General features: G+C 40.4%; 2 protein-coding genes across 4 annotated transcripts in view; one reads left to right on the top strand and one right to left on the bottom strand.

Annotated features, from left to right (window-relative positions):
- IFT74 (intraflagellar transport 74) overlaps window positions 1-27671 on the bottom strand; it is a 99231-nt gene that overhangs the window by 55834 nt on the left and 15726 nt on the right. For both annotated transcript variants that reach the window (XM_075595550.1, XM_075595560.1), the window contains 5 exons: window positions 24121-24169; window positions 19157-19255; window positions 15895-15955; window positions 15365-15424; window positions 14062-14123 (listed from right to left, as the gene is read on the bottom strand). In XM_075595550.1, coding sequence (XP_075451665.1) covers window positions 14062-14123; window positions 15365-15424; window positions 15895-15955; window positions 19157-19255; window positions 24121-24169 — 331 coding nt within the window. The remainder of the gene's footprint in view (window positions 1-14061; window positions 14124-15364; window positions 15425-15894; window positions 15956-19156; window positions 19256-24120; window positions 24170-27671) is intronic.
- Window positions 500-11438, top strand: LRRC19 (leucine rich repeat containing 19). Of its 2 annotated transcripts, none has more exons than XM_075595572.1 (5): window positions 500-653; window positions 3943-4014; window positions 6970-7489; window positions 8110-8304; window positions 11099-11438. In XM_075595572.1, exons 2-5 carry the CDS (start codon window positions 3946-3948, stop codon window positions 11410-11412), a joined length of 1098 nt encoding a protein of 365 aa, XP_075451687.1. In that variant the 5' UTR covers window positions 500-653; window positions 3943-3945; the 3' UTR covers window positions 11413-11438. The 2 variants fall into 2 exon arrangements, with proteins under 2 accessions (XP_075451687.1, XP_075451696.1); XM_075595581.1 differs by having other exon boundaries at window positions 521-625.

Raw genomic sequence — 27671 nt, 5'->3', positions numbered from 1 at the left:
TAGCTCCATACTGTTTTTTTTGCTGAATACAACACCATATTTTTTTTGCTGTCAACTCCATGTTAACAAGTGACTATATCTTATGAATTTAAATTCATGTCATTCATTTTTTTTCACTGCTGGAGGGCCACTGAAGCCTTGTAGGAATTATGGCCCATATTTACTTACCGGTGCTCTTCCATTAGACAGCCTTCTGCTCTGGAAGACACCTTCCAGACCAGTCATGTGAATGAGCCATACCGTGGCACTGTAGGGTGTCTCATGGGACAGTGCCGCTTAGTAAATATGGCTTACATGTTTAATTAATAAAACTCATGAATCAACTGCCATTATACAGTTTGGTGCAGCTAATCTGATTTGTCCAGTGACGCCAGGAAGCACAAAATCTAATCATGCTGCTCTCATACTTCCTTATTGGCTGAAGATTGGGTTAAGCTCAATATACTGTATGAGTAGAAGAAACTAGTCAATCTTTTGCTAAAGAAGTATTACCACCTGTTGCTGAGTACAAAGGTTAAAGCGGAAGAAGGTGTTGCTACATTACTGCATTACTCCTTGTCCATGTAAAGGGCAAAACTGTAATCCACACAAACAAGATTCGCCCTGAGGCCAGAAATCACCAGAGGTAGGATACGTCTACAGAAAACTTACAGGTATTTAGGTTATGTCTATATATTTTGTACTAGAACTATTTAGCATACTATATACAGTACATGCTAATTTATATTGCCACAGTATTCTTGAAAGTCTATTAAACTTTCCATTATTCTGCATTTAATTCTTCTTTGACAGCAATGCACTCTGGCAATACACACACTTATGTTTAAACTGTTTCTTCCCCTTATCAGTAGAGCTTATCTCTATGAAGAAGTTCTGGCTCCCATTAAACTTGTTTTTTTCCTTTTGTGGGAAGTCCCAAGTACACCCATGGTTTTATGTTGTTATACAGAGAAAATGTATACACATTATGCAACACTTTGTTATATATTGACCAGTAACTTGCTTTAGAGGTTATCTATTTTAGAATAAAGGTGCAAGAATTAAACACTGTAGACTTTTTCCTTGGCTAAAAAAAATACTTCAAATTCCAGTCTCCTATGTTACAATGTTGTCCATATGTGTTGTGCTTTAAAGTGGATGATGTTTGCCCCTATTCTAAACATCATAACTTTTTTATGTCTAGTAATAGAAGGCGACTATATCAATTTTCAGAATGATTTGAACAAAGCTGTCTGAAGGGGAAAGAAAATAAAGTGGTGTAATGTATATGGGAAGTCCGTCTAGTTAAATTCTTTTTACTAAATGCAATTTAGAGAATCTTTTTTTTTTTTAATTGCTTGCAAACGTATCTTTAGTAAAGGCCAACATTAAAGCTACATACACAGAACAGAGGTCACTTAGGAACTGAAAAAAAGGTTTGTCTCAATGGAGTGAGCTACACACCTCCAACACAGAGATAGAATGTTTTTTTTTTTTTTTTTAAAGTAGTCTATCCATGAGATGACATCTAAACATATAGGGGTCATATGTATCCAGGCAAAAATGGAGCAATTCTCAGGCATAAATCACTGCACTGTATGAATCAAAGAAAAAAGTCCCATTAAAATCAATAGGATTCCTCTTTTTTTTGTTTTCAAATTCTTTATTTTGACTTACAGCAAGTGAAAAAAAATCATACAATAATTGTAAAAGAGAGGGACCCTATACAATCCATTGTACGTTTGTAAGGGGAACAAATAAACAATTCTGTAACAGCTGTCAATAATTTTGTGTAAAGTATAACGATAGTATAATAATTAGAAATGATCAATGTAACTGAAAAAGTAAATTAAATTGAGTAAATCAACAATATGATTTCTTTCTTTGATACTGTACATCTGGGCCTGTTTTGCCCAAGAATTGCTCCACGTTTGCCTTCATACATATACCCTGTATACTTGTGGCAGAAGCACATTTGATTCCTTTCTTTGGCTTCCCTCAATCTGATGAATGATATTCAGTCCCCAGCTCAAGGGTTCATTAAACATAACCTTCTTTCTTTTTAGAATAGGATTTTTTTTTCTGGAGAATATGCAGATTCTGTTACCATATATTTTATACATTTATTTTTTGTACCATCAGAAGGAATTATGTTTCACGTGACTGTTGTTATGTTGGACATGGCAGCTCTGTCGCAGTAGATTTTCAGTTTTTATTATTATTCCTTTGGGTTGGAAAAGTGAGAGAATGCTGGTGAAATCCAAAAATGATTTTAGTAAAGCATTAGACCTCTGCATCAAGCAACTGAACAAAACAACTAAAAGATGACTACTGATGTTGCCACCACTTCTGTGAATGAAGCCAGATGGGATACATCCATGGATGCTACAAGACCTCACCATGGTCCTAGACACACATACAGACCTCTTCAACAAGCTGTTATTGGACGATGTGATTTTAGAGAACTAGAGGAGGACTGGAGTGGTCCTACTTTACAAAAGTGCAAGTAGGGAAGATGCTGGTGACAACTTTCCAGTGAGCCTTATTTTAGTAAAGGGGAAGTGAATGCAAACAATTCTGAGGGTAACAATTACTGAATACTTTAATCCAGCAATTTACACAATCCAAGCCAGCCTCTATACACTGTTGGGAAGCTATATCAAACCACTGTAACGGATCTTTTCTGAGTGGATGACAAGTGTAGTAGAAAAGGGGTTCAGCAGTGCACATGGCTTATGTAGGCTTTAGTAAATACTTTCCTAATATTATACTAACAATGGATAACGACGAGAGAAAAGGACCCCAAGGAGAGCACTCGCACACTCAATATGACAAGTGTACACGTGGAAAATGTGGTGTAAGTGAGGATTGGGTAAATTAAAACACTTTAATATGAGTCGTAACTCAGAAAATTAAAATAAAGTGGAACGCTGTGTGTCAAAGTACAATACTTAATGTGAGCCAATATGACAGCGAATTGCTAACAAACCTAGCAGTCGGTTACAAATTGGTTGAAGCACGAAGTTGTGGACTTTTCTTTGCAGAGGTTAGTAATGTACTGCTACAGCTTTCAGTAATGAGACCAGTATATTTCTTATGCCTCTCTGCTGGTGATGTTATACAATGTAACAAGGTGGTGGGAAATCCAATGTTAAGGTTGTTGTGATGTAATGTGAAGTTGCGAGACCTCATATAGAGAAATGTATCCTACTCCAGAGGACATATACAAAGTAAAGTTGGCCTAAACAAAAGCAGCTAAAATGATTTTAAATAGGCATAAAAAAAAAAGACGAGGATCTGGAAAGGGTGAAAACTCAACCAGCACACCCTGGAAGGAAAAAAGAAGATGGAATATAATAGAGAATAGAGGAGTATTTCCCATAGAACATGAGCCACTGGAAAAAGATTGGGGCGAAATGTCTCAGAAATGTGAGAAAATACTTGTACTCTGAAAGTCTAGCAGATGAATGGAACAGCTTCACAGAGTGATGAGGTGATATAAACTACTGTGTATAATAAATTAATGCAGAATGTTTGGAAAAAAACAAATGGAGAAAAAAGAATAAATAGGGTCCCTTTTTTGGAGTGAGAAGAAAAAAATGGGAAACACACACACATATTGCACCATGAGCTCACTTATTTGAATGGATATGTGGTGCAGCAGTTTATTTTCCTCTATATTCACATATAAGCACCTGTTGACTCTCCTAAATGGCTAACCATCCAAATGCAATCCTGCTATGAACTGTTTGGGCACAGTAGACCTATAAGCACTAGTGTGACTCACAAAAAGCTATAACTTCCAACCTGTAAAGTTGTACTATGACTTTCCTGGGCACTTCAAGTTTTGTGAATACTTATATGCTGTCGGGACACTAATCATTGGCATTGCCTGCAAACACAGTTGACTTTTTCTTTTTTTGTGCTGATTGGAAAAAAAACCCTGAATGTTGTTTTTTTCAGGCTATGGAAATGAAAATCCTTATCCTGATGATGTGGATGGGAAGTGTCTGTGCCCAAATAAAAAATGAACAAGTATGTATTTAAATCATGAAAATAAACTATTGATCATCTCTATTATAGAACACATACAGTTTTATTAAACACAATTAATTTACAAGTCATATGTTGTAGTTATACAAGGAACTGATGAGGTTAATCTCAGTTATTTCAGTAATAATCTATCTAATGACTACTAGCTATCGCTATGTCAATAAATATTCAGGTAGTCATAATGGTCCTGTAGAATTGCAGTTTTATTATAAGTTGTGTTACCTTCTAATCTTCACTTCTTAGACAAATACGGGAGTTGTAATATTGGAGAAGAGACCGGTGAGGTTTTGAAAGCACTATACACTAATTCTATCTATGAAAAACTCTAGTAGTGTTGGTCTATTAATAGGGATTTAAATAACAGATCAATAAAGCTGCCCACAAAATGTTCCTTCAAACCTAAAGGTTTTGTTGAAAAACAAAGTTTCGGATATAGGCCAGATTTATTACGCAGTGCTACGCCGTAGGACTCATTATGACCCACTTAGTTACATGTGTTCATGTATTTATGAGTTTAAGTCATATTTTGAGCGTGGAGCTGCGGTTATTGAGCGTGGGGGCGGGGGGGGCAGAGAAGAGGGGCATTGCCAGCATTGTTGAGCTTTGCCCTGCTGTTGGTGGGCTGTGGAAGCGGGGGGGTGGGCTTGGAAGCAGAGGGACAAGCTGAGTCCTCACAGACTGGGTTGACCCGGCCCGGGACACCAGTCATAGCTGTGTCTCCTCTTGGCGGCACTTCTGGTATCTATACAGTATATGGACTGTAAAAAGTATCAGGGATGTGGGAAGCATGTGAGGTTTCAATATACTGTCACCTAGGAGGAATTTTTATGTTTGTCTATTAAAAAGTATCACAGCCTATAAAAAAAATGTACACCCCTCCAGGACCAATCGCGCTACTACAAGTTTCAGGTACATTGTTAATTATGTCTATTCCGGCAAATTATATGAGACAAGAAAACCCCCCAAAACATGGTTCCAGATTCATCAAGCGCCGGTATTCAAGTCAATGGGAGATACCGCTGGATCGAGTGTACTAACTGGTACCGGTGCTTGAGGTATCTGCCCCTTAAAACTCCTGTAGAAGGTTACATTGGAAATAACATAACCCCAAGAAAACAGTTATCGTGGGTGAATAAGATAAATACCGACTCCTCAAAGGTTAGTATCCAGTAAAAGCAATTAACTTGTAATTAAAAATTAGACTTCAAAAAGGAACTGTTAATGACTATGAATTGACACTTAAGGTTTTGGTTTAACCCTTTCAGTGCTGCACTACATAGTTACATCTCTAATACAGGTAGAAAAAAGGGGGGTCCTCCGGCGCGTTGCTCTGCTTATGGCTCCACGGCATTTAAAGCATATAAGTGAGGGAGAGAAGAGAGGGGACCACAGTAAGGGACCAACACAGTGATTATACACAGCTCTTCGTCTGATTAGGGAGGGGGGGGGGGAGTGGGGGTGGTTAGAAGATCAGTAGATGTTGAAAGATAATGCTGAATGAGAGGAGACACACTTACATCAAAATGTCTAATATCTTGAATTCTTCTACTCTTCTCCTTATATAGCTGTATTTTGTTGAGGGTGAGGAAAAGCCTCCTGGTATCCTCATCAAAATGTCTAATATCTTGAATTCTTCTACTCTTCTCCTTATATAGCTGTATTTTGTTGAGGGTGAGGAAAAGCCTCCTGGTATCCTCATGTAACCAAGTAGAGTGAAAAGTTACTTGGTTACATGAGGATACCAGGAGGCTTTTCCTCACCCTCAACAAAATACAGCTATATAAGGAGAAGAGTAGAAGAATTCAAGATATTAGACATTTTGATGTAAGTGTGTCTCCTCTCATTCAGCATTATCTTTCAACATCTACTGATCTTCTAACCACCCCCACTCCCCCCCCCCCTCCCTAATCAGATGAAGAGCTGTGTATAATCACTGTGTTGGTCCCTTACTGTGGTCCCCTCTCTTCTCTCCCTCACTTATATGCTTTAAACGCCGTGGAGCCATAAGCAGAGCAACGCGCCGGAGGACCCCCCTTTTTTCTACCAGTATCCACACAGAGGTTGGTGAATCACCTCTGAGAGACTCAGGCTGCGGAACTGCATTGTGCCAAGGACAGGAGCCATATACTGAACAGTAGGATAACTCTTTTTTGGCGCAACTTTTCTCTCTTTTTAACATCTCTAATACAGCATATAAAGAACAGGTTGGACGCACGCTAGTAATAAGTGCGGGCTATTGACAAACATACCAAATAAAAGTAAATTCGTTATCTTTAGTATGAACTCATATAAAGATTATTCTCTTTAGAAAAGATCAACCAAGAGACATTGGAGTAAATTGCTTAGCAATCCAAACAAACCTTTACTAAGGGGAAGTCTGCTGTTAAACACTCGAGATCTGAGGTAACATTATGAGGAGGTACATTTTCATTGGTGTTACATGTAATTTAAATTAAAGTAGCAATCCGCTCTATTCACTATAAAAAAATAAATATCTCCTTTCTTTTTACGATTGTGATGTCATTTTGTTGCAGTTCTTAACACTTTTACCCTTTTTGTAGTTGCATTCTGGAGATATTAGTTATCAAAAAATTGGTATCTCTGGGAGGTTAAATGGTCACTGCCATTTACACTCATTAAGACAACAGAGGTTGCTATGGTTAACAACAGATGGCAGTGAAATAATAAACATGTTAACACTTGAAAATTGAAGATTTAAAATATATATATATATATATATATATATATATATGAAAAGTTAGAAGTAAATTAGCATAACATGAACCATCAGGTTATTTTATTAATTCATTTTTGTTTTGGGGGGCATTAGAGGCCAATTGCTTTAAGGTATAACACTGAAAATGAGCTTAGGGCAGTTATGTGAACAGATATATTCTGTGATCAATTGAAGTCTATAATGTTTATTTTTATCAACAGGTTTCTAACTTCACTGACTCTAAACTAACATCAGTACCTAATAATTTGAATGGTACTATAACACAGCTCTACTTAGGTAAAAACCGCATTACTTTAAGTGAGTCTGATCGCACAGCCCTACTAAACTATTGTAACTTGACAGTTCTGCACCTCGACAGCAACAACATTACTATGCTACCAAAAGGATTCTTTTCTGGACTTTCCAAACTTGAAGTTTTAAATCTCACAAATAACTATGTCAAGGATATTGATAGGATGGCATTTGAAGGTCTAGAAAACCTGAAGATCTTAGACCTCAGCTACAACCAAATTGCGCAGTTACCGGTCAATATGAGTTTGCCTTCTCGCCATCTAGAAGTCTTTACCCTACAAAACAACAGTCTGACCAGCCTTGATATACCAATGTCGCTGTGGGAATTAAACAATTCGCTAAGCATTGTACTAAGCGGGAATCCGTGGATTTGTAACTGTACCCTTCTGAATTTGAGAAGATGGTTAAATGGCTCAACCATAAAATTGGGTAAGTTGGCGTTTGCTATTCTTGGGAAGATTAAAATATTGTAAAGGGTAAGAATCAGATGAAATCTTTTGAAACATGCTGAGAATTAGGGATACAATTACAGGCTACTTTCATTGTTGCTGCTATCTTTTGTATGGTTGAGGGAATTTAATGGGCTTAAATCTGAGGCTGAAAACAAAAATAAATAAAATAAAAAAATACATTTAGTTTACTTCAGTGAGACTTAATTTAAGAATCCAAGTAGCCAAAAGAGACCTCTTTTTGATGATAAATTTGGTGAACAATGAACCACGCCAGCAACTACAGGTATAAGGCTGCGCTTATAGTGCCGGCAACAGCGACAGCAAAACAAATGCATTGCCGCCGTTGCGTGCACTTATAATAAGCTCGATGCAACGGCATGGTCGCGATCGCTGGAAGTCATCTCTATTTGATTTTTCCAGCGACCGTAGCCTGACGTCACCGTCGTGTCATCGGCACTATAAGCGTAGCCTTATGCTTCTAAGATCAGGTAGCGGTTTAAATCCAACAAAAAATGAATTCGTTTTTAAAAAAATGATAAGCAGGCCCCAAATTCCTGTAGATACTGTATTTAACATGATGGATATCCTGCATTGCAGAAAATGAGAACATCACTCTCTGTGCCGCTCCAAAGAACATGAACCATGTCACAATCAAAGAAGCACCTATATACAAAATAATTTGTGAAGGCAGAAATACAGGTTCACCCACCTCTGTGCCAGTGCTTACCTATGGTGCCACATCAGGTCGTCTGTCTACTGCTTTCAATGAAACTACCAGCACACTTCATCAAGGTATGTACTGTAACTCAACTAAAGTACTCACAGAGATAGCAGGGGTCAACTACACAATATTCACTTTGAGGGTGACAGAAGGTTTAAAGCAGCAGCACTCACTGTGCGCAATTTTGTTGTTGCACTTTTCTATTTTAATTACTATATGTTACTCTTCTTTCCCTTTCCAACGCTGCTTTTGTTTTTTAAATAAATCTGCTCCATTCAGGAGGTATAAGCATTTGAAATATTAAGTGTCCGAGAGGTTAAAATGGAGAACTCCCCTGAGCCCAGTGCAGCCTAAAGGTTATGCTGGTATCTTTAGAAGCTAGAGCTTAAGAAAATCATGATTTTCAACACAGGAAAAAAAAAAATCATTAAAAAACAAAACAAAAAAGAAGAGCAGGACATGGTCCTGGGGCAAGATACTGACATTATAGGGGTTAAACGGATAGGCTTTTGGTGGGAGATCGAGGAGGCAATGCAGCTTTAAATGGACCAAACTAAAAAGGGGAGGATGGCAAATGTACATGTTCTTTGTTATAAAACCTATACAAAAACTATTGTTTAATAATCATTTTAATAAGAACTAGGAGTAAGAATTATAAGGTAGTACTAATTTGAATATGTGAAAAAAAAAGGAAAATGTGTTTATAGCGCTAATGCAATAATATTCAGTGCAATATTCAATGCATAAATACTCAGTGTAATTTAAACACTAAAGGTGAATACCAATAACTCTTATACCAATAACATAGGCTGGCAGGAAAAATGATCAGATCATATACAAGACAAAGACAAAAAATAACCCTGCGCCAAAAGCAAGTCCAAAATAGCAGATAAATAAATCTGACCATATAGAAAGTCCTGTTGATCTGGGTACCTTCAGATGTATCTTGAAGGTAGTCTCACAGTATGTGGAGAAAACCAGAAACACAAAGAACAATATCATAGTGTGCATCTATATAACTGTAGATACAGTATGACTGAACATACAATAACAAATAAGACAAAAACTGACAACCACAATCCAACTAATAACAACACAATAATGAACAACACCTAATGATGAGCTAAAATAAGCTAATTTAATATTATAACATTATATAAAAATAATAATACAGTGTATCATACACACGGATTGATGACATGAATACTCTGCTAGGGAAAAATTAGAATCCTACTTACGACAAGCAGAATGTAAAGGGCATTGTGTCTACCCAGTTGGCAGGTCTCAAGAGGGTGATGTCTGTTGGCAATACCAGCATTTGGGAAGAGTCAAACGGACATCACGCTCTTGAGACCTGCCAACTGGGTAGACACTATCCACAATGCCCTTTACATCCTGCTTGTCGTAGGTAGGTTTCTAATTTTCCCTTACTGGAGCAGAGTATTCACGTCATCAATCCCTGTGTATGATACACTGTATTATTATTTTTATATAATTTTATAATACGGTATTAAATTAGCTTATTTTAGCTCATCATTAGGTGTTGTTCATTATTGTCCGTTTTTGTCTTATTTGTTATTGTATGTTCGGTCATATCTACAGTTATATAGATGCACACTATGATATTGGTCTTTTTGTTTCTGTTTTTCTCCACATACTGTGAGACAACCTTCAAGATACATCTGAAGGCACCCAGATCAACAGGACTGGACTTTCTATATGGTCAGATTTATTTATCTGCTATTTTGGACTATATTTATTTGGATATAAAACTTAATTAAAGAAGGTTAAGGAGTAGTATACAATACATCATACAGAATTACATATCTTTACTTTGGGGCTTAGGAAGTAGTCGTCTATAGTTTATATATTATTAATGACAACTGTTGATTGATGCATGGATTAAAACAGAATTTATTTTAACACTTTCGATAGGAAATATACAGGTCTCTCACCCACCTAATCCAAATAGTAAGCATTATGGCCCATTTGTAACCAGCAGTGCTACTTCATAAGACACCTGGCACCGGAAGACACCCTATGGGTCAAGAGATTGTATATAGAGAAGCACTGCTTAGTAAATATGGCCCTATGTGACAGCTACTATCTGACTTAGTTTGCCATGTGAAATGCAAATGACTGCAATCAAATAACATAAAAGTCAAGGGCAGTGCTTCGTAGAGTTGTCTCTCAAACTTGTGCATGGAGCAAGTATTGTATTGTATGTATTGTATGTCTTTATTTATATAGCGCCATAAATGTACATAGCGCTTCACAGTAGTGATACAAGCAAGTCCTTTTATTTAAGCCTTTTAGTTTTACTGCTGCTGAATGCAGGCCTTTTGTTTTGTCCTTTTATTCTCTTCTTTATCTATGACATGAGTATACCGTTACTTTGAGTAATATGAGGAGATTAATTATGGAAGGGGCTAAACTCTCACCATTACATATTCCCTTTTAATAGAAAGAAAGGTTGTTTTAAAACAGCAATCCTCCCCAAAATGATTTTTTTTTTCAGTTTAACTAAACCGGTGTGGGGGGAGGGGGGATGAGTCAATGGTCCATGAGCAACAAGACTACAAACTTGGCTGCCGCAACCCCCTGTAGAACACCACAACATCATCTCTTGATGACGATGCAGCTTTCTTTTGGCCCTTGAATGCAACGCTGATTCCATGGCCATTTTGTGTCCACTGGGAAAGTATCCTTGCCTGGTGGACAAAAACGTCTCATCGATCAGGGACTAGAGAAAGGGACAAGAAAAACCTTGATGCAGCCATCCGCACTGCTTGACATTTGTTTTGAAGTCCTTTAGGAAGACTACATTTTGCTAACGTCAGCCGTTTCTTTTTCACTTCTCTACAGGCAACAGCTGGGCCTTCCTGGTGGGCGTGGTAGTTGTTGCCATCATCACTTCGTTATTGATCTTATTTGCTGTCAAATTCCCAAGGTGGTACGACTACCTGCTAAGCTACAATCATCATCGTCTGAAGGAAGAAGAGCCGTACATGTTTGAGGAAGAGTTTAATGTAGACTTCGACATGCGCTCTGGTTCAGGATCCAAGGAGGAAGAGGAAACTGTAGTGGTTTTTGAACAATTGCATTCTTTTGTGCCTGAAGAGGATGGTTTTATTGAAGACAAATATATTGATGATCTTGATATAAGGGCAGAGAGCTAACATAAATCGCTTAAAGCAACTTTATAGATATGTGGCAATTTTTTTTACGTTCCATGTTCAAAAATGAGTATATATGATGAATTTACATTAGAGGATCTTGATGCTGTACAAAGAACTCTGTAATCGAGCAGGTTAAATCATTTGCACTGATATCTGAACAAATACGGCAGTTTCTCTAACACGCTGACCAAGAGCATGTCTAGAGTGTATTCTGAAAATGCCCCTTTTATTCAACTGAGATTTTAGGCAGACTTTATTTTATTTTGCTGCTATAAATGAAAAAGATCCTCCCTAGTGACTGCTATCCTTTTTGTGGCCTTGATAAACACTGGGTTACAAAAACAGAAAACCACTAACTCACATATGTAGCCATTTGAAGGAACAATCCCACCTAGGACCAAAGTGAACTAATGGCAGTGATATCTATAATAGGTTTTACAGTACAATACTTGTCTTTTACTCAATATGCTATTGAGGTGGTTTCCCTCTGCTGGAGAAGATATGAATTCCATTCACTTGAATGAAGCGGTTTCCTGCTCTAGCACTTTTTACAGCTTCCTAGCATATTGAATCCAAGTCTTTAACTTATTTTCTGATCAGACTGACTGCAAACATCAGAATGTACAGGTACACTGCAATCTCCTGCTGCTTTCTTAACACTTTCAGTGGTGTGCATTTAAGTGAATCTTTCTTTGGAGCACACTGCTTTATGAGCTCATCATTTTTCTGATTCACTTCAGTTCACAGTTTGCACCCACTCACGAATAATCAATTACTTTTCAATTAATTTAATGGTTTCTAGTTGATCACTTCCAACTCCACCCCTCTTTTTTTTTCTTAACACTTTCTTCATAAAATAAGTATAATGCCATCTTTAGCCGACCTGCTAAATGTGCAGGTATAACAAGAATGAATTTGGTAAAGTCTGCGAAAAAGAAAAATATATTATTTTCCCACCGGATATACATAATTAAAAATGTAACTTTCAAGCTGATTGCTTCTAAGAAAGGCAGTTACATTAATAAGGTCTTATGTGTTTCTTGCCCTCTAGATGGAACTGCCCCTTTCAATATACGTAAGTTGTAAAGCAGACAAGATAACGTTGTTCAGGAAAAAGCACGTAAAGAAAATAGGGTGTATATCGTTTTGAAAATCTACAATAGTTACATTGCGAGGATGACAAAAGGACATACAGTATGTCCATCGTGCTAAGCCTATGTTAAATTTAGACAACAGATACATTACTTATCCTACAGCTTATTCAATCAATCATTGTAGACATTATCCAAATGTTTACACTTCAAGCAAAACTGTTAATTATTAATATAATGTAGGTGTGAAGGGTACTTCTTTTAAACAACAGTTTCCAGACTATGTAAGCAAATGTTTGCAATTATACCAGTTTTGGCCATGCAGTGTATTTATTGAGGACGTGTAAATAATAAATGCTGGACTTCGATACCTTTGAGCTTTGCATCTCTTAGGCTATGGCCCCAGTCCTCCCTGCTGCACGCGCGACTGGTGGCATGTGCAGAGACTAAAGCCACGATCGGTGGTCTGTAGGGGAGCTCTAGGGGACCTTCCAGCCATGGCGGGGCATATCTGCCCTGCCATTGGCTGTGCGCCGACCGCGTAACCAAGTCGCTGCACGGGAAGACAAGCGTACGCGTCACAGAGCTTTACGTGCCCACACGTGCCCACACGCAAACAGCCACTGGGGCCTGCCCCATAGAGGGCTTGTAATAAATTGGCACAGTACCATTACTTTTCTAAACCACTTCCACAACTGTACCCAACTACAGTTGAACCTAACTTATAATTAAATGTTGCAACCAAGGGCAATCATCTTAGTATACAAAATAAATATCGTCAATTATACAGGATTATTCAGTACAGAAATAGTACATTTAAAAGGCATGGCCACCCCTATGACACTGTTAGTTGAATCCTGTATTCTAATGCAAAAAAAATCACCACCTACTGATCCCCATTTTTTTTCTCGGCCAGTTAGCAAAGGAGCAAAATATGTGAGCCAATAACTTACTGATAACATTAACTATTACGACTATCATCTCTGAGAACAAAAAATATATTTATTTTGACAGGGTAAAAGGGGTCTTCTTGTACCTTCTATATTTGCCAATGTAGGGCAGTGGCATAACTACGCCATAAGGGGCCCTCAGGCACAAAATGAAGTGGGCCCTTATACGAGAGATTCATATTGTGAGGCTGCAAAGTGGGAGGTGCAGACATTCCACTTACCTGCCGGCCCTCGTCTCGCCACGTTGTGGCATCACGATGCCACTGCGTCACGTGTCGGTGCTTTGTCATGGCAACACGTCGCTATGTGATGTTGCATCGCCATGATGACACAGCGTCACATGACTCCGCAACATAGATGGAGGAGGGTTGCTCTTGTACAGAGCCCCCGCTTTGTTCCCTACAATGAATTTCATTGCTGTGGGGAAGAGCGCGGTGCCTCTGTAATTCTTGCCGGGCGCTCGTGTTATGATTCATCACGAGTTGAGAGTGTGTCATTTTTTTGACTTTTCAAACCTGATGTGATTCGTAGTATAGCAACAGTAGAATATTGTAGACATCAGACAATAGGGCACTCTTTGCCTGCATAATTTCACCTCTAGTACTTACGCTTCTCGCTCAGTGAAAATAACATCTATACTCTGGGCTTCCCGATCATTCTGAGATTTTAGCTGCAATGATAGAAGAATACTTATTTGCTAAAAAGCTCGCTCAGACATGAGAGATAATAATAATACATTTGTATATTGCTGTATTCCACTGAGACATCTATCCATTAAATATCCATATCACTCTAATGGGGTTCATTATAATAAGCTTTCTGACCAGGTTTGGCCAATGAAAGGAAAATATATATTTTGCCTATTACTAGGAAACAGAAGCCTTTTGGAAAAAACTAGCACCATTTGGGCAAAAAAAATAAAAAAATCACCTGTCAGGAACTGTTGAAAGAGTGCATAGCTATCATTTCTAACTTTATCCCAAAGGCTATGCTGGAAAAACCAACACGATAAAGCATCCACCCTCCCAAAAAATGCAAATGAAACAGGTGAAAATTCACAATGTGATGATCAATTCACAAGGCACTGCGGTTCTTTCTGTCCCTTGTTCAGTATAGTTTAAAGGTGCATTTCAGCTTGGCTTTTATGTATTAGGTGGGAGGCAGGGGATCCTCTGGGAGCTCAACACGTCTGGAGATACTTACAACACGTCCTGAGATGCCTGGCTGGGCATGCTTTATGGCGGCTCAAATCTCCCCCGACACTGGAGCCCACAGGAAGCTGCAACATCACACGCCTAAACTTACTACTGGCCTGCGTATCTCGAGAAGCACGGGGTCATTGGAGCTGAACAACATTCATTTCAGCTCTGCGGGATTTTCTTTCTTTTTTTATAAAGGACATGTTGCCTAAACTCTTTGGGTGCCCCAAGACATAGCGATTACGTCATCATTTCCTTGCTCATTTTTGTAGAAGAGATCGCGTTCTGCACGCCCTGGGGAGGACAGAACACGATCTTGCAGGGAGAGGACCGGAACTGGACCTATGCGATGCGGTGACAGAGCAATCGCCTCAGAGAAATGGTCACTCGATCACAGGTGCTGTCGGGGTAGTGGCACTCTGTTGTCACAGCTCCTCCGGCACTCAATGGGTGAAAGCTGCTTCTTTATGTCTGGAAAGCTCTGAGCTCCGATGTAGTGGCTTCACAGCATACTGAATATGAAATTCAGTGTTACATTGGCGCCATAGTGAAAAAGATATTGTGCTATTTTGTGTATTCCAGGACATAATAGGGTAGCCAGTCTTCACAGCAACGGGAGCCAAACAGATCATCATGTGGATCAACAATAGCACTAGAGTACTGTGTATTTTGGTGTGAGGCATTATGCTCCTGCAGTACGTCCTTTACTCACCATATTATAGTCATTCAGTACTTCCTCCATGTCAGTGTTGGTATTCAGTTTATCCACAAGCTGGAAAAAAAAAATAATAATATCAGAAACTGTGTTTTTATCCTCAAATTATAAACAAAACAAGATCTTAATCATTTAACCTTCTCTCATTAATCAGTTAACTTATCAATTGCAATTTATGGTCTAACTACTTGATGATTTTATTACTGCTATGTGATGTGTATTTAAGTACTCTTATTTTTACATATATATATTTAGCATTTTCATACATTACCGTAAATCATTATTGCATATGCAGAGACACAGACCGGTGTTGTCTAGTTTTTAAAATAATATTCAAAAATTTTATTTCAAGATCCAGAGTCCGGATTTAAAAACAAAATGTTTGGGTCACTTCATTAGCCTTTTCAATAGGTATCATCTTGAGCTACGGTAATTACTTGTTCTTTTGAAAATGTTTTAAAGATTTTTCATGGAACCTCCTCTTGCACAAACACTATTTATAAGTATAGCTAAAAAAAAAAAAATACCATGTTATAGTCTGCAAGCTGCCCCTGCTGTTCCTTGATTTCAACAGCGAGAGCTTCGGCTCTGAAGATAGAATAAACACCATGTTGGTAATATGGCAAAGCATACAATTAATCAAATAATTTGCAAGCATTCTCAATACTTATAGGATGTAAAAATGTTAAAAGGTTAAAAAAAGAATGCACATTCAGGCTCGCACATAAGTATAGTAATAGGCTTTCTTAACATTTTCAGTGAGAAATTAAACAGTAAAATGCTACATAATCCTCACAAAATGTACTCGGTTTAAATGTTAAAAATCAGTGGGTCATCTACCTGCTGACATGTAAGGCTCTTCAATTTAATTTGAATTTTATGGCAAATATTGCATCAATCACTCCCTGGAAGAACAACCACCTCCCATCTGTCATTAAAGTTTTTGGACCATATTTACTAAGCAGTGCTTTCCCACAAGATACCTTCCAGCGTAGAAGGGCACCTTAGAGCCAATTCACTTGAATGGGCGCCCGGCTCTGTAAGGTGTCTTTTGGAATAGCACCTCATAGTAATTATGGTCCAGTTTTTTTTTTATTAAACTATATATTATATATTATATTTTACATGCTCGAAAAGTATCACGTGGCTTCATTTTGTTACCGTGGCTCCAGTTTTATTTTAAACTTGTATTGTATTCATGTTCAAATAAATTGTGGGGTACAGAAAAAGAAAAAGGTGGGGATGTGGGGGGTAAATAATGAAGACATAGGGGTGCTCCACGTTTATATATTTTAATACACTGAAGTCTAGTAGAGTGCTTTTCAAAAGGCTAAATGAAAGACTCTTCGATTTAGCACTGATAACGAACTACAGCCTGAATAAGTAATTTCATAATTATCTGAACATATTTTGCAGATAATTTCATAGATTTCCAATTTAAAGGTCTGCTTCTGTGGTCCTGGATTAGCATGAATTTGTTGCATAGCTTGTGATCTTTTCTGATGGACCCACTAGAGAGCTCTTCATACTGTAGATGAAATAGTCTGCAGAGCTTTAAGAAATTTAAGTGCCTCTTCTTTGGATTGTCATAAATATAGATTGGCTAATATTTTGCCAAAATTCAAATTGACTGTGAAAATGAAGTGTTTTTGCATTTTTTTTGAACATTGACAATTTCGTTTGAAGTCATGGGGGGGGGGGGCAGGGCAGTCAGAGGGTGCAGGGAAGTCAGAGGGGGCAGGGGAAGTCAGAGGGGTAAATGGGGCAGGGGTCAGAGGATTCAGAGTGGGCAGCGGAGCCAGAGGGGACAGGGAAGTCAGACGGGACAGGGAAGTCAGAGGGGGTAGGGAGGTCAGAGGGGGCAGGGAGGTCAGAGGGGGCAGGGAGGTCAGAGGGGGCAGGAAGTCAGAGGGGACAGGGAGGTCAGAGGGGGCAGGGAAGTCAGAGGGGGCAGAAAGTCACAGAAAACACACACACGCAAACAACAGGACAGTCACAGAAACACACGCACGCACACACCTCACCTTTCTACTGCCCATGCTGCTTCCTCCTCCTCTGCTTGGCCATGCCCCACAGCCTCCTGACACCCCCTCCTGATTGGCTGCTGCTGGGTATTGCAGCCTATCAGGATAGAGGAAACTGCCCAGCTCTCTCCCTGCTCTCAGCGATCAGGGTAATCTAGCGGCACCCCTCTGATCCTCTCACGGAACCGTAGGGTGCCGAGGAAGCCAGGTTGGGAAAACACTTGCTTAGACTCATGGCTACTGTCCCACACCAGCAGTTGCTCCTCCCAATCATTGTGGTCAAACACTGCCACTTACAGCACTTATTCCCTCACCTTTTGTCTTTGTAAGGCTGCGTCCCCACTGGCGCTGACCACGCTCATGCTTGAGAGCGGTGACGTAACCAGCTCTCCAAGAATGAGAGGGGGGAGGGTGTGGGGGCGTTGTGTGCAAGTTGAGCGCGCTTGAAAGTTAAATTTTTTTGTAAACTCAAGCTTGAGTGAGCGTGCGTGCCCGCGCACCGCGTGAGCGGGGACTTGCACATATACATGTATGTAATTAAAAGCTGCAAACACCGCGCTTAGCACGCTCAGCGCCAACAGGGCCGCAGCCTAAGGCTTCGGCCATGGTCAGCGAATCGCAGCCTAAGGCCTCGGGCATGGTCAGCGCATAAGTGCTGAGGTGCGCTGCTGCTCGGCAGTGAGCCCCTGCAGCCGCAATGAGAGCGGCTTTAGCAGTGGCTTGTTTACACTTCCGCAAGCGTGCGGAAGCGTAAGTCTTAGCAAAATTTTAAATTCAAGCGCTCAAGGGAGCGCAGGGCCGGTCACGTGAGCTGTTCGCCCAATGAGGGCGAACCAGCTCCGTGACGTCACAGGCCTCCCCCCCCCGACCCCGGACGGCGCGCGGTCTAAGGCCAGGGAAAGCACCCACTTTCCCTCAGCCTCAGCGCGCCTCCGCCCGGCTCCATTCACCCTGGACGCAGCCTAAGGCTAGGTCCCTGCTGCAGACAGCGGCACAGCTCTCACCAGCCCCTTACCTCCTCCCTATCAGGCCCCGGTGACTCCTCGCTTCCAGGCCCTCTTCGTGCTGTGACGCGTCAGCCAGCAGGGGATACAACTGGATTGTGTTCCTGTGCTGCGACGAGTCACATGGTGCGCCAGGGAACCAATGCAGAGGGGAGATCACCAGCAGCCTGGCATGAACAGGGTAGGGAGGTGGATCCTTCCTCAAGTGCACAACACACACAACATATCACACACACACAGAGCATGTTGATGGTAAGCGGATCCTTCACTTGGAACAGAAAATGTGTGACATGGCCGCGCCCCCCCATCATTGCCACGCCCCATCATTGCCGCGCCCACCCGACCCATTTTGGCCATGCCCCCCGCGCCTAAAAAAACCGCCTACAGACCACAGATCGAGGTGAAGCACTGTGCATATGCCGCAAGGACGTCAGGCGCGTGTGCAGACGTGTGCAGCGTGACCTTAGCCTTAGTCTCCCAACATACCACTTAGATTGTAAGCTCTCTGGGGCAGGGATTTCCTTTCCTGTTGTCTGATTTTATTTGTTGCACTTATTGTACTATAATACCCTGAACTGTATTGCCTCTCTTGTAAAGCGCTAAGTACAGCTGTACGTGCTATATAAATAAAGATATACATACATACATCTCATAGGTAAAGCAGCGTATCATCAAAATAATTATAATAGTTTACAGTGGTAAGTTACTATATCTCCCTAAGGGAGCGAAAATGATGAGTATACAGAATGATAATGACTTGCCTCTTCTCGTAGGACAGATAGACAGAGTTCTCCTGGTTATAAGAGTCAATCTCCTTTTTCAATTTGACCATTTCCGTAGTAAGCTCACTTACTTTGCTCCTGTAAGATGACACAAAACAAGCCCAGACGGAAAAGAAATTCATGCATTTGTAATACATTTGTGCTTTTGTGAAACCCTCCCGTGGTAGTGGCATATTCTGCAGACCGGAAAGCCATTTCATACCCCATCGATCTTCACACTTGGCAACCGTTTTCAAACGTATCACCGGTGGCTAAAGGAAGTGACAGCAGAGGAGTGTCTTATCACTCAGTGGGGAAGTGTGAAGATGTAATTGCTTTTTTGACAATGGCGCACCATCAACCCATTAATGCGATAGAAAGAAGCAAAAAAAAGAAATAAAAAGTCCTGAGTTTCATGTCGGCTTTCTTGTTTTTAGCACAGATTAGATCTCCCAATCAAATTGGTTGAAACTTGCAAACTCACAACCTTCCGCTACTTGGCACATGCGAGATTAATTACACACTTTCCATATGTATTATGTAATCAATTCTACTTCTTGCACATACACGGCACAGGGGGACAAATACATACTATTCATTGCTGTCTGTTTATTATTTGTAAAGGTTTTCAAGTTCTGAAACTTGCTTTACTGGAGCAGAATTTTCTTTATACACATTGAGAATAAAATGTACATTAGCCCCATGCTTGTCGGGAAGTGAAAATTCTTATTGCGGGTTTAATGTGATTTGGATTTAAGATCTTTGACCCAGGGATTCCCTTTTAACAATAATAGCTTCTACATCTAGTGCTCCCATTTGTATAATCTATTTTACATGGTCTATATAGTTATAAAGTAGGGAAAAGCAGGAAATGCAATATAGAAATATGGTAAAAATAATTATTTCTCCTAGACGGTGTAATATATTTAACATGTGGTTGTGACAGGCAAGGGTAACCAGGCTTCATAATAAAGGTTAAGCCCTCTGGTTGGGTCCCCGTGGGTCCCTGGCAGCTACCCAGCACTATAAGCCAGGGGCCAGGTATATGTACATGTAAAGTTAAAGTGACACCTGCATTTCCACTTTCCCTGTTCCCTGTACCCAAGACTCATGAAACTTGCTGTGTGTAAGTTTTAGGTGGGATATTTGGGTAAGAATGCAATAGTTTTGTTTGCAGGAGTTCGAGGTCCGGAGCTACCGGTAGTACCTTCATTCTACCCGGCGTGCAGGCACTATTTGCCGGTACACAAGTAGAATCACACCGGGGCTTTCCAGCATCCCCCAGACTCCCGAGTTTAGAGCCCCGATATCCAGTCCTAAGTCCCTTACAGTCATAAGTCTCCCCAAGGTCCTCATGTATTAAAGCAGGGGAGCGCAAACTTTTCCTGTTGCGCACCCCTGTTGCCTGCTCCGGAGCTCACGCCCCCTATTACCTGGCAGCGGCATCAAATGACGCTCAGGGGTCACGTGACCTGCGTCATCATTTGACACCGGTGATGTCACGTTACATGACCTCACTGCGTCATTTGACGCCGTGTTGTCATGAAGACGCGTCACAGCGTCTGAATCTCTGTAAGTTTTATTGTTGCAGAGGCCCCACGTGATCCCCCGGCATTTAATTTAAAAGCCTTGGGGAAGAGCACAGGACCTCTGCAACTGCCCACGGCCCCCCAGTTTGCGCACCTTTGTATTAAAGTATGGTTTATTATGTTTTATAAATTTCTTATAAGGCTTTATGCAGCTTGCCCGGGCATCCAGTTAAGGTGCCAGCAAATCTGCATAGGGTCCGTAGTTGAAAGGGGAGAGGATGTCCAGAGGTGTGAAAACGTTTGGTGGGCGAGGGAAGGGCGAATGGCCAGGTCCGGACTACAAAGGGCACCCTGCGGTGGCAATGAGTTAGCCAGGGAGGATGTGCCATATAGTCTGCTCTCCTTTTGGCTAAAATCATATTTCCCGTTCACTCGGCTTTCGAGCATGCTGGGCACGTGCACTCCGCTGACGTCAGCCAGGGACAAGCCCCTCCTTCTTTTGGCTGATGGGGAGGAATTCCCACGCTCCGATTGGCTGCTCCTTCCCCCTCCGTTCTGGGGATAGCCCAACGGAGTGTATGTTAAGTGCTGACCAAGAGAGGGAGCAAGTCCAACCAAGCCAACCAATGAGGTGAGTCGATGAAGCTAAGGCAGGCTTTTCAAAGTTGCTCTGTTCAAAGTAACCAACTTCATTTGGAAGCCTGAAAAGTTTGCTTCGCAGAGACAAAGTCCAGTCTTTTGCGCCCAAGTTCTCAAATTCGAACTGAGCGGTCGCCGCTAGGAATTGAAGCCGAAAAGAGGACCAGGAGAACAAAGGGTATATCCCGGTCATGGATAGCCCATCCAAGCAGACGCCCTGTGTCACAGGAGACTAGGTTATTTACACCTTTTTACTGGGATCATACATTGAGCAAAACAAAGTAATGAAATAAATTGTAGTTTATTCGCATAAATTCGCTTACACACAATGATACACAAAATACAGACAAAAAGACACACTTACTTTGGGACTGGGGTTGAAAACTAGACTTTTCTAGGTGCAGGGAACTCTTTGGGCGAGTTTTACCCTGACGAGACTTTGCCCGGAATCTCCTGGAACCCAAATCGGCATAAAATTCCACACACCACTGCTACGTTCTCTTCTGAGAACTTGGTCCCTCCTGACCGCGAGTTACTCAAAATCTCCTGGAACTGAAATCGGCATAAAATCCCAGCCGCGTCCGCTACGATTGTTTGTGAGAACTTGGGAGCAAAAGTCGGGACATAGACTCTATGTTCAGTGTTTGTATATGTATACTATGCATCTTTAGTCACATTCACCATTGGGAATTATTTTAAAAGTATGGTTTGACACATGTATTTTGTGTTGGTTAATTAGGTGGTGACCTATATAAGACCACCTCCTGCAATACCCTAATACCTCCTGACGAAGCGCTATACTGCGCGAAACGCGTAGAGGGTTGTTTGAATACTTTTATGTTGCACTCCTGGGTAGGAGTGCATTCTTTAGCACAGTAGAATCTCCCTATTTTCTGTATTTGCTGGGAAATCCCCCCGTCAGTCTGGAGTGGCTGTTGCTATTGCTATAGCTTTTGCCACGACCTGAGAGAGCCCGCCTATCACTCGGTTGCTACACTTCCGGTTCCGGGTCCCTGTGTGACTGAAGCAGTGTGTCGTAGTCAGGACGGGGGCAACCAAATAGACGCAGACCAGATTTCTGTGGGAGTATCTACATGCTGCTGTTTTACCAATTGTAAGTAATTCTGTGTTTTGTTGTTACAATAAATTGACCCTATCTCACCCTGGTATTTTCTTTCTCTGCGCTCCACCTCCCATCTCTTTTTTGCATTTTGGACTGTTATCTGGCCGGCTGATCACCGGAGGGAGAGGGAGCAGCGGGAGAGGAGACCTTCCTGAGGAATTTCCCTAAAGATCCCAGACGAGCGCAATCTCCATCTCCAGGAACTGGGACATAGACTCTGCAGGCAGGCTTTTCAGATTTGAAATTGAAGCTTGGTGCTCTGGTTTTTGCGCAGAAGCAACTTTGAAAAGCCTGCCTGAGAACTACAATCTGATTGGCTCACAGATTGTAATAGTAGTCTGAGTTGCATTCACAAAACTCAGCAGCCAATCAACGCGTGGGGAAATTCCCAAGCAACCAATCAGAGCCAAGTCGGCTAGAAAGCCGGGTCAGCGGGAAATCTGAAATAGCCAAGGGACATGTGCAAGCTTGCCACCTTTCTCCCTGGCTATCGCAATGCCACCCGCTGGGCAGGCTCCACCAGGTCTGGCAGAGCAAGTGGCATCTTGGAGAACTTCCATTGATCTCTGGACCTGGTCCTCCACCTTTCCCCGCTGACCAAATGCTATTCTCACCTCTGGCATCCTCGGACAGCTTTGAACTCCGATGTCCAGCAGACTTACCGGCACCTATGGGTTAGCTCGGCCAGCCTGTTTGGACATCGGTTCTGAATGTAAAAAGCACATTACATTTTAATAAAGTATATTTTACTATGCTTCTGAGTCTTGGGGAACAGGGGACAGAAAGGGAAAAATGTTTTAGGTTTATTTCTATCTGCCTCATTCCCCACATACTTTCTCTTGGACTCAGACTGGACTCTCAGGGTCCCCCCGCAACCTTATATACAGTTGGGGCACCCACAAACCTCAACCTTATATACAGTTGGGGCACCCACAAACCCTATGCTGGTTTTGGATCATCTGGGCACTAGCTGGGGTACCCCCCTTAACATAGGGATTCCCTCAGCAACAGGAATAGAGGTGTGATCCCTGTGCCCCATTCTCCTGTCTGGGCTGTGCTGAAACAGGGTACCCTAGTGATGAGTCGCGCTTGCGTTTTCAAGGGGAGGTATTGCCGGGACAATGTGCCTACATGTATCTGAGAATCAGGCATGATTCCCGGGTACATTTATGGGGGAACTGACAACTCCGGACCCCAACCTCCTAGACACATTCTGACAGCAATTCCTCCGCAAAACCCTCCTTGAAACTCATCCCCTAGCAATCCCTGCTTGATTCCATGCCCGGAAAGGGAAATACACACAAAAATTCTTTTATTACATACAATAAATTGGCATGATACAATGTTACTGGGCCCAAGAGCTAACTCTCTTGGACCCTTATACACAGATAAGGGGTAACCAAAACGGGCTTAACCTTTGAGAGCCTGGTTACCCCTACCGTCACACCCTGCACCTAAGAAAGCCTAGTTTCCACACCCCCAGACTCCCAGTAAGTGTATTTGTAACTTCCTTGTATATTTCTTCTTGTAGGTTTACGATCACGGTAATCTATAAATGGTGTAAAAAGTACCTGGTCTCCCGTGACAGTGGTCATATTACATAATGTGTAATATAAATATTAATATTATAATACTTAAAATGATAAATGCCATCAAATATTTCCACAACATACCTAAGAAGCCCAAGAAAGTAAGATTTGTCCATAACCTGCCTCTGCGGACCTGGAAAAAAAGATATGCCTGTTAAAAGACAGAAATGGCACATTTTGATAAAAATAGCTTGTAAAAATAATATAGAGTACACAAGAGTCTGAAGAATAAAGATTTGACATGTGAAGGCAACATTTAACTTTGTCATAAGCATTGTGGTAAGAGAAGTCCGCAACAATTCTATGTATTCACTTCCATGGACAGTGGCAAAGTCAAAAAGAAACGCAGAAAGGCACTTTGCTTTGATTGTATACCACAGGTGTCAATCAGCATTAAGAGGAGAAGAGGATAACTGGAGCATTAGTGGGACACACATGTTAATGACTTCCTTAAAACAACTGTACTCCTCCATAATGCAAACATCTGGTTGTTCTGTCACATGTCCACTAACCTCCGTTCCTGTTAGCACATGGGAATTACATTACAATAATGAGATCACATCAAAACCTCTTGTTACTCATATCTAGACCATGATTATCATAGCGTTATTTCAGATAATAGCCTACAAGCAAAAAAGGCAGGTCTAAGGTGCTACCCAAAGGGTTGTACTGAGTATAGGACTTAACGCTTTCATTACATGTGTCAAACAAAGACATTGTAAGAGACGTGTGCAGAGGCACATTTTATGGAGACTGATTAGGGTGAAATTAAATCCCGGCTTTATTGCGCCTGTTCCTTTAAAAGGCAAAACAAACAAAAACAAACAAAATAAAGGCCTACTCTACTCTTTGAAGAATAACTAAACCTTTACTCCAGCCCTTTCTAACTTGGTGGGTAGCTAAGCTGGTTACCACCCTAAATATATATAGGTAAGCGAGTGAAAGGGCTCAGCTGGTTAAAATCAGGCTGGAGCCATCGTGCAGTAGAAAAAACTTTTATTGCGGCATGACAGCCAAGTTAAAAAGACTTAGAAATCCTCTGACGCGTTTCGTCTTGCGACTTTATCAAAGAGTGATATGTGGCAGCTAGGTCTGACTTTAAATAGCCTAAAAAACCTTACATTTGAGTAAATAGTCCTTCCCTAATTGTTAAAATAGTCCCTACAGCTGATAGAGACGACGTCATGAAGCTCTCAACTAACACGGAAACTCTTAACCCTTACACTGCTGTAGATGAAAGGTGGGACCATGGGTATTCATATTAAACATATGTGCTTGTTAAATTTGGACTAGGATATTAGAAAAAATGTATTACATACAGATACATCTTTGTAACCATAATGTTTCAAGCCAATGGTGACATAAAGGCTAAAAAGATGATCCAGCTGCCACAGAAACTGACATATGGAGAACGCATATATATATAAAGACACAAAATAAAATAAAGATAAAAATAATAAACAAACTGCATGACTCAACTGAAGCATACTTAACAGACCTATGTAAAAAAAACATATAAACAAAATGATATAACATATGCATAAGGATGGATTCAGCATATATATTATATCTGATGGATATATACACCTATGAAACAAATATAGATGAAATGTAATGAAACATATAGACATCTACAATAATATTAAAAAAAAGAAGAAAAAACCACCTAACAAGTGATCAAACACTAAGTAAACTTAATTACTAAAAAATACAGACATTCAATCTATCTATCATACACATGAAGACAATACAAATTAGAAACATAGTGAGCTGAATCCCAAATCCATTAAAAACAAGAACTACATAATAGGATTGTAGTAATATGAACTATATTAGATCATAATGCGGAAAAAACGTACATAACTAAATACAAAGAGGGGTAGATATATGTAACCATTTAAATCACTGATGCTATATTGCATATCATAAATGCTATAAATATATTATACTTCTATTCACATTTATCAATAGCATCCTGGACAGGAAATCCTGAACTTTCTAGGTTTGAATAGCCTCATTTTATTACGAATAATCGCTTAACATTATTAAGAATGGTAACAATGATGCAATAAACATGATGGGAATGAAGTCACCTAATGGTATATACTTAGGCAGTGAATACTGATATATTTATTTCGGGAACTCTACAAAAAGTGGGCCAATTCCCAATCGATATTGATGCCTGATGGATGGAGACTATCTGTACAGAAAATCCAAGACATTTCTTTCTGGTTTAAAAGTTTAAGTCTGTCTCCACCTCTTTTAGTGATAAGCACATGTTCAAGGCCTGTAAAGGAGAAACCATCAACTCCCCCCATTGGAAACATAGCAAAATGCCTAGGGACCGGATGTAGTGTGTCTTTCCTCTTTATTAGGCGCACATGTTCTTGAATTCTGCGCTTTAAAGGCCTAATTGTGCGCCCAATATAAGTCTTGTTACACCCACATCTGATCATGTAGACTACGTGGCTGGTGTTACAATTGATGAATGTCTGTATGTTTTTTGTTATATTTGGTTTAAGACATTCAATCTTTTTTAATGGTCTTGCATATTGGCAAATATTGCAATGTCCACACTGAAAAAAAGCCTCTAGGTATGTTACTTATGACTCCGGCTTGTTGTGACGAGAAAAGGCTAGGTGACAAATATGTCGCCAGTGATTTGGCCCTGCGAAATACCAATTTGGGCCTATTATCTGTGATGATCTAATAGTGCCCACCAGTAGACAGACAAACACAAATAAGGAACTTTGACACAGCATTTTTAACGACCTTTAATAAAGAAGCAAATAAGATTAGTAAAATAATCAATAAACACTGGCATGTCTTGCAAAATGACCCTGTTCTAAAAAGTGAAATCCCTAAAAATCCACAAGTGATTTTTAAAAAAGCAAGAAATTTGAAGAATATGATTGCCCCTAGTGCACTAAAAAAATCAGAAACTCAAAATAATGGATGGTTCCAAAAACAAGAAGGATTTTTCGGTTGCTCAACCTGTAAAGCCTGCGAATATAAACAATCAGACAAAAGGGGTTTTAAGTGTAACAACCGTAATGAGGACTTCAAAATAAAACAGTATATGAGTAGTTACACTGAATACATAATATATGTCCTAGAATGCCCATGCGGGCTACAGTATGTGGGAAAAACAAAAAGGGCTATTAAAACCCGCATTTTAGAACATTTGAGCAACATTAGACGTGGTGTCCAGACACACAGTGTTTCAAAACATTTTTCAAACTTCCACAACTCCAGCACTAAAGGTTTGCTGTTTACTGCAATTGAGCATGTAACTCAGCACTGGAGAGGTCGCAGTAGGGATTTGGATCTAAGCAAAAGGGAGATGTACTGGATATATAGATTGAACACCCTTATGCCCAATGGCCTAAATGCAGATTTTGAAATTACACCATTCCTCAAGCCATAGTCTTTTGCTTGAGATCCAAATATACTGTACAATACTATTAGTATATACATGTGTCATTTTAGAATGTCTTCTATAGATTTATTTTATCCCTCACCTTGTGTGTCTTTTTATGTTATACCATTAACTATAAGTTTTGATGCTGCTATACGACAATCCACTAATTAATGTTTTTTCTCATCTTCTCTCTCTCCCATGAATTGAGTTAACT

This window comes from Ascaphus truei, chromosome 1, assembly GCF_040206685.1.
Source record: "Ascaphus truei isolate aAscTru1 chromosome 1, aAscTru1.hap1, whole genome shotgun sequence".
NCBI lineage: Eukaryota > Metazoa > Chordata > Amphibia > Anura > Ascaphidae > Ascaphus > Ascaphus truei.
This window is presented reverse-complemented; position numbering and strand designations above follow the sequence as displayed.

Excerpts from the sequence above, each read along its gene's own strand:
- LRRC19 (XM_075595572.1), top strand. The coding sequence starts at position 3,946 with ATGGAAATGAAAATCCTTATCCTGATGATGTGGATGGGAAGTGTCTGT. Across the intron at positions 4,015-6,969 it reads CCCAAATAAAAAATGAACAA|GTTTCTAACTTCACTGACTC; the intron begins GTATGTATTTAA and ends TTTTATCAACAG. Across the intron at positions 8,305-11,098 it reads TACCAGCACACTTCATCAAG|GCAACAGCTGGGCCTTCCTG; the intron begins GTATGTACTGTA and ends ACTTCTCTACAG.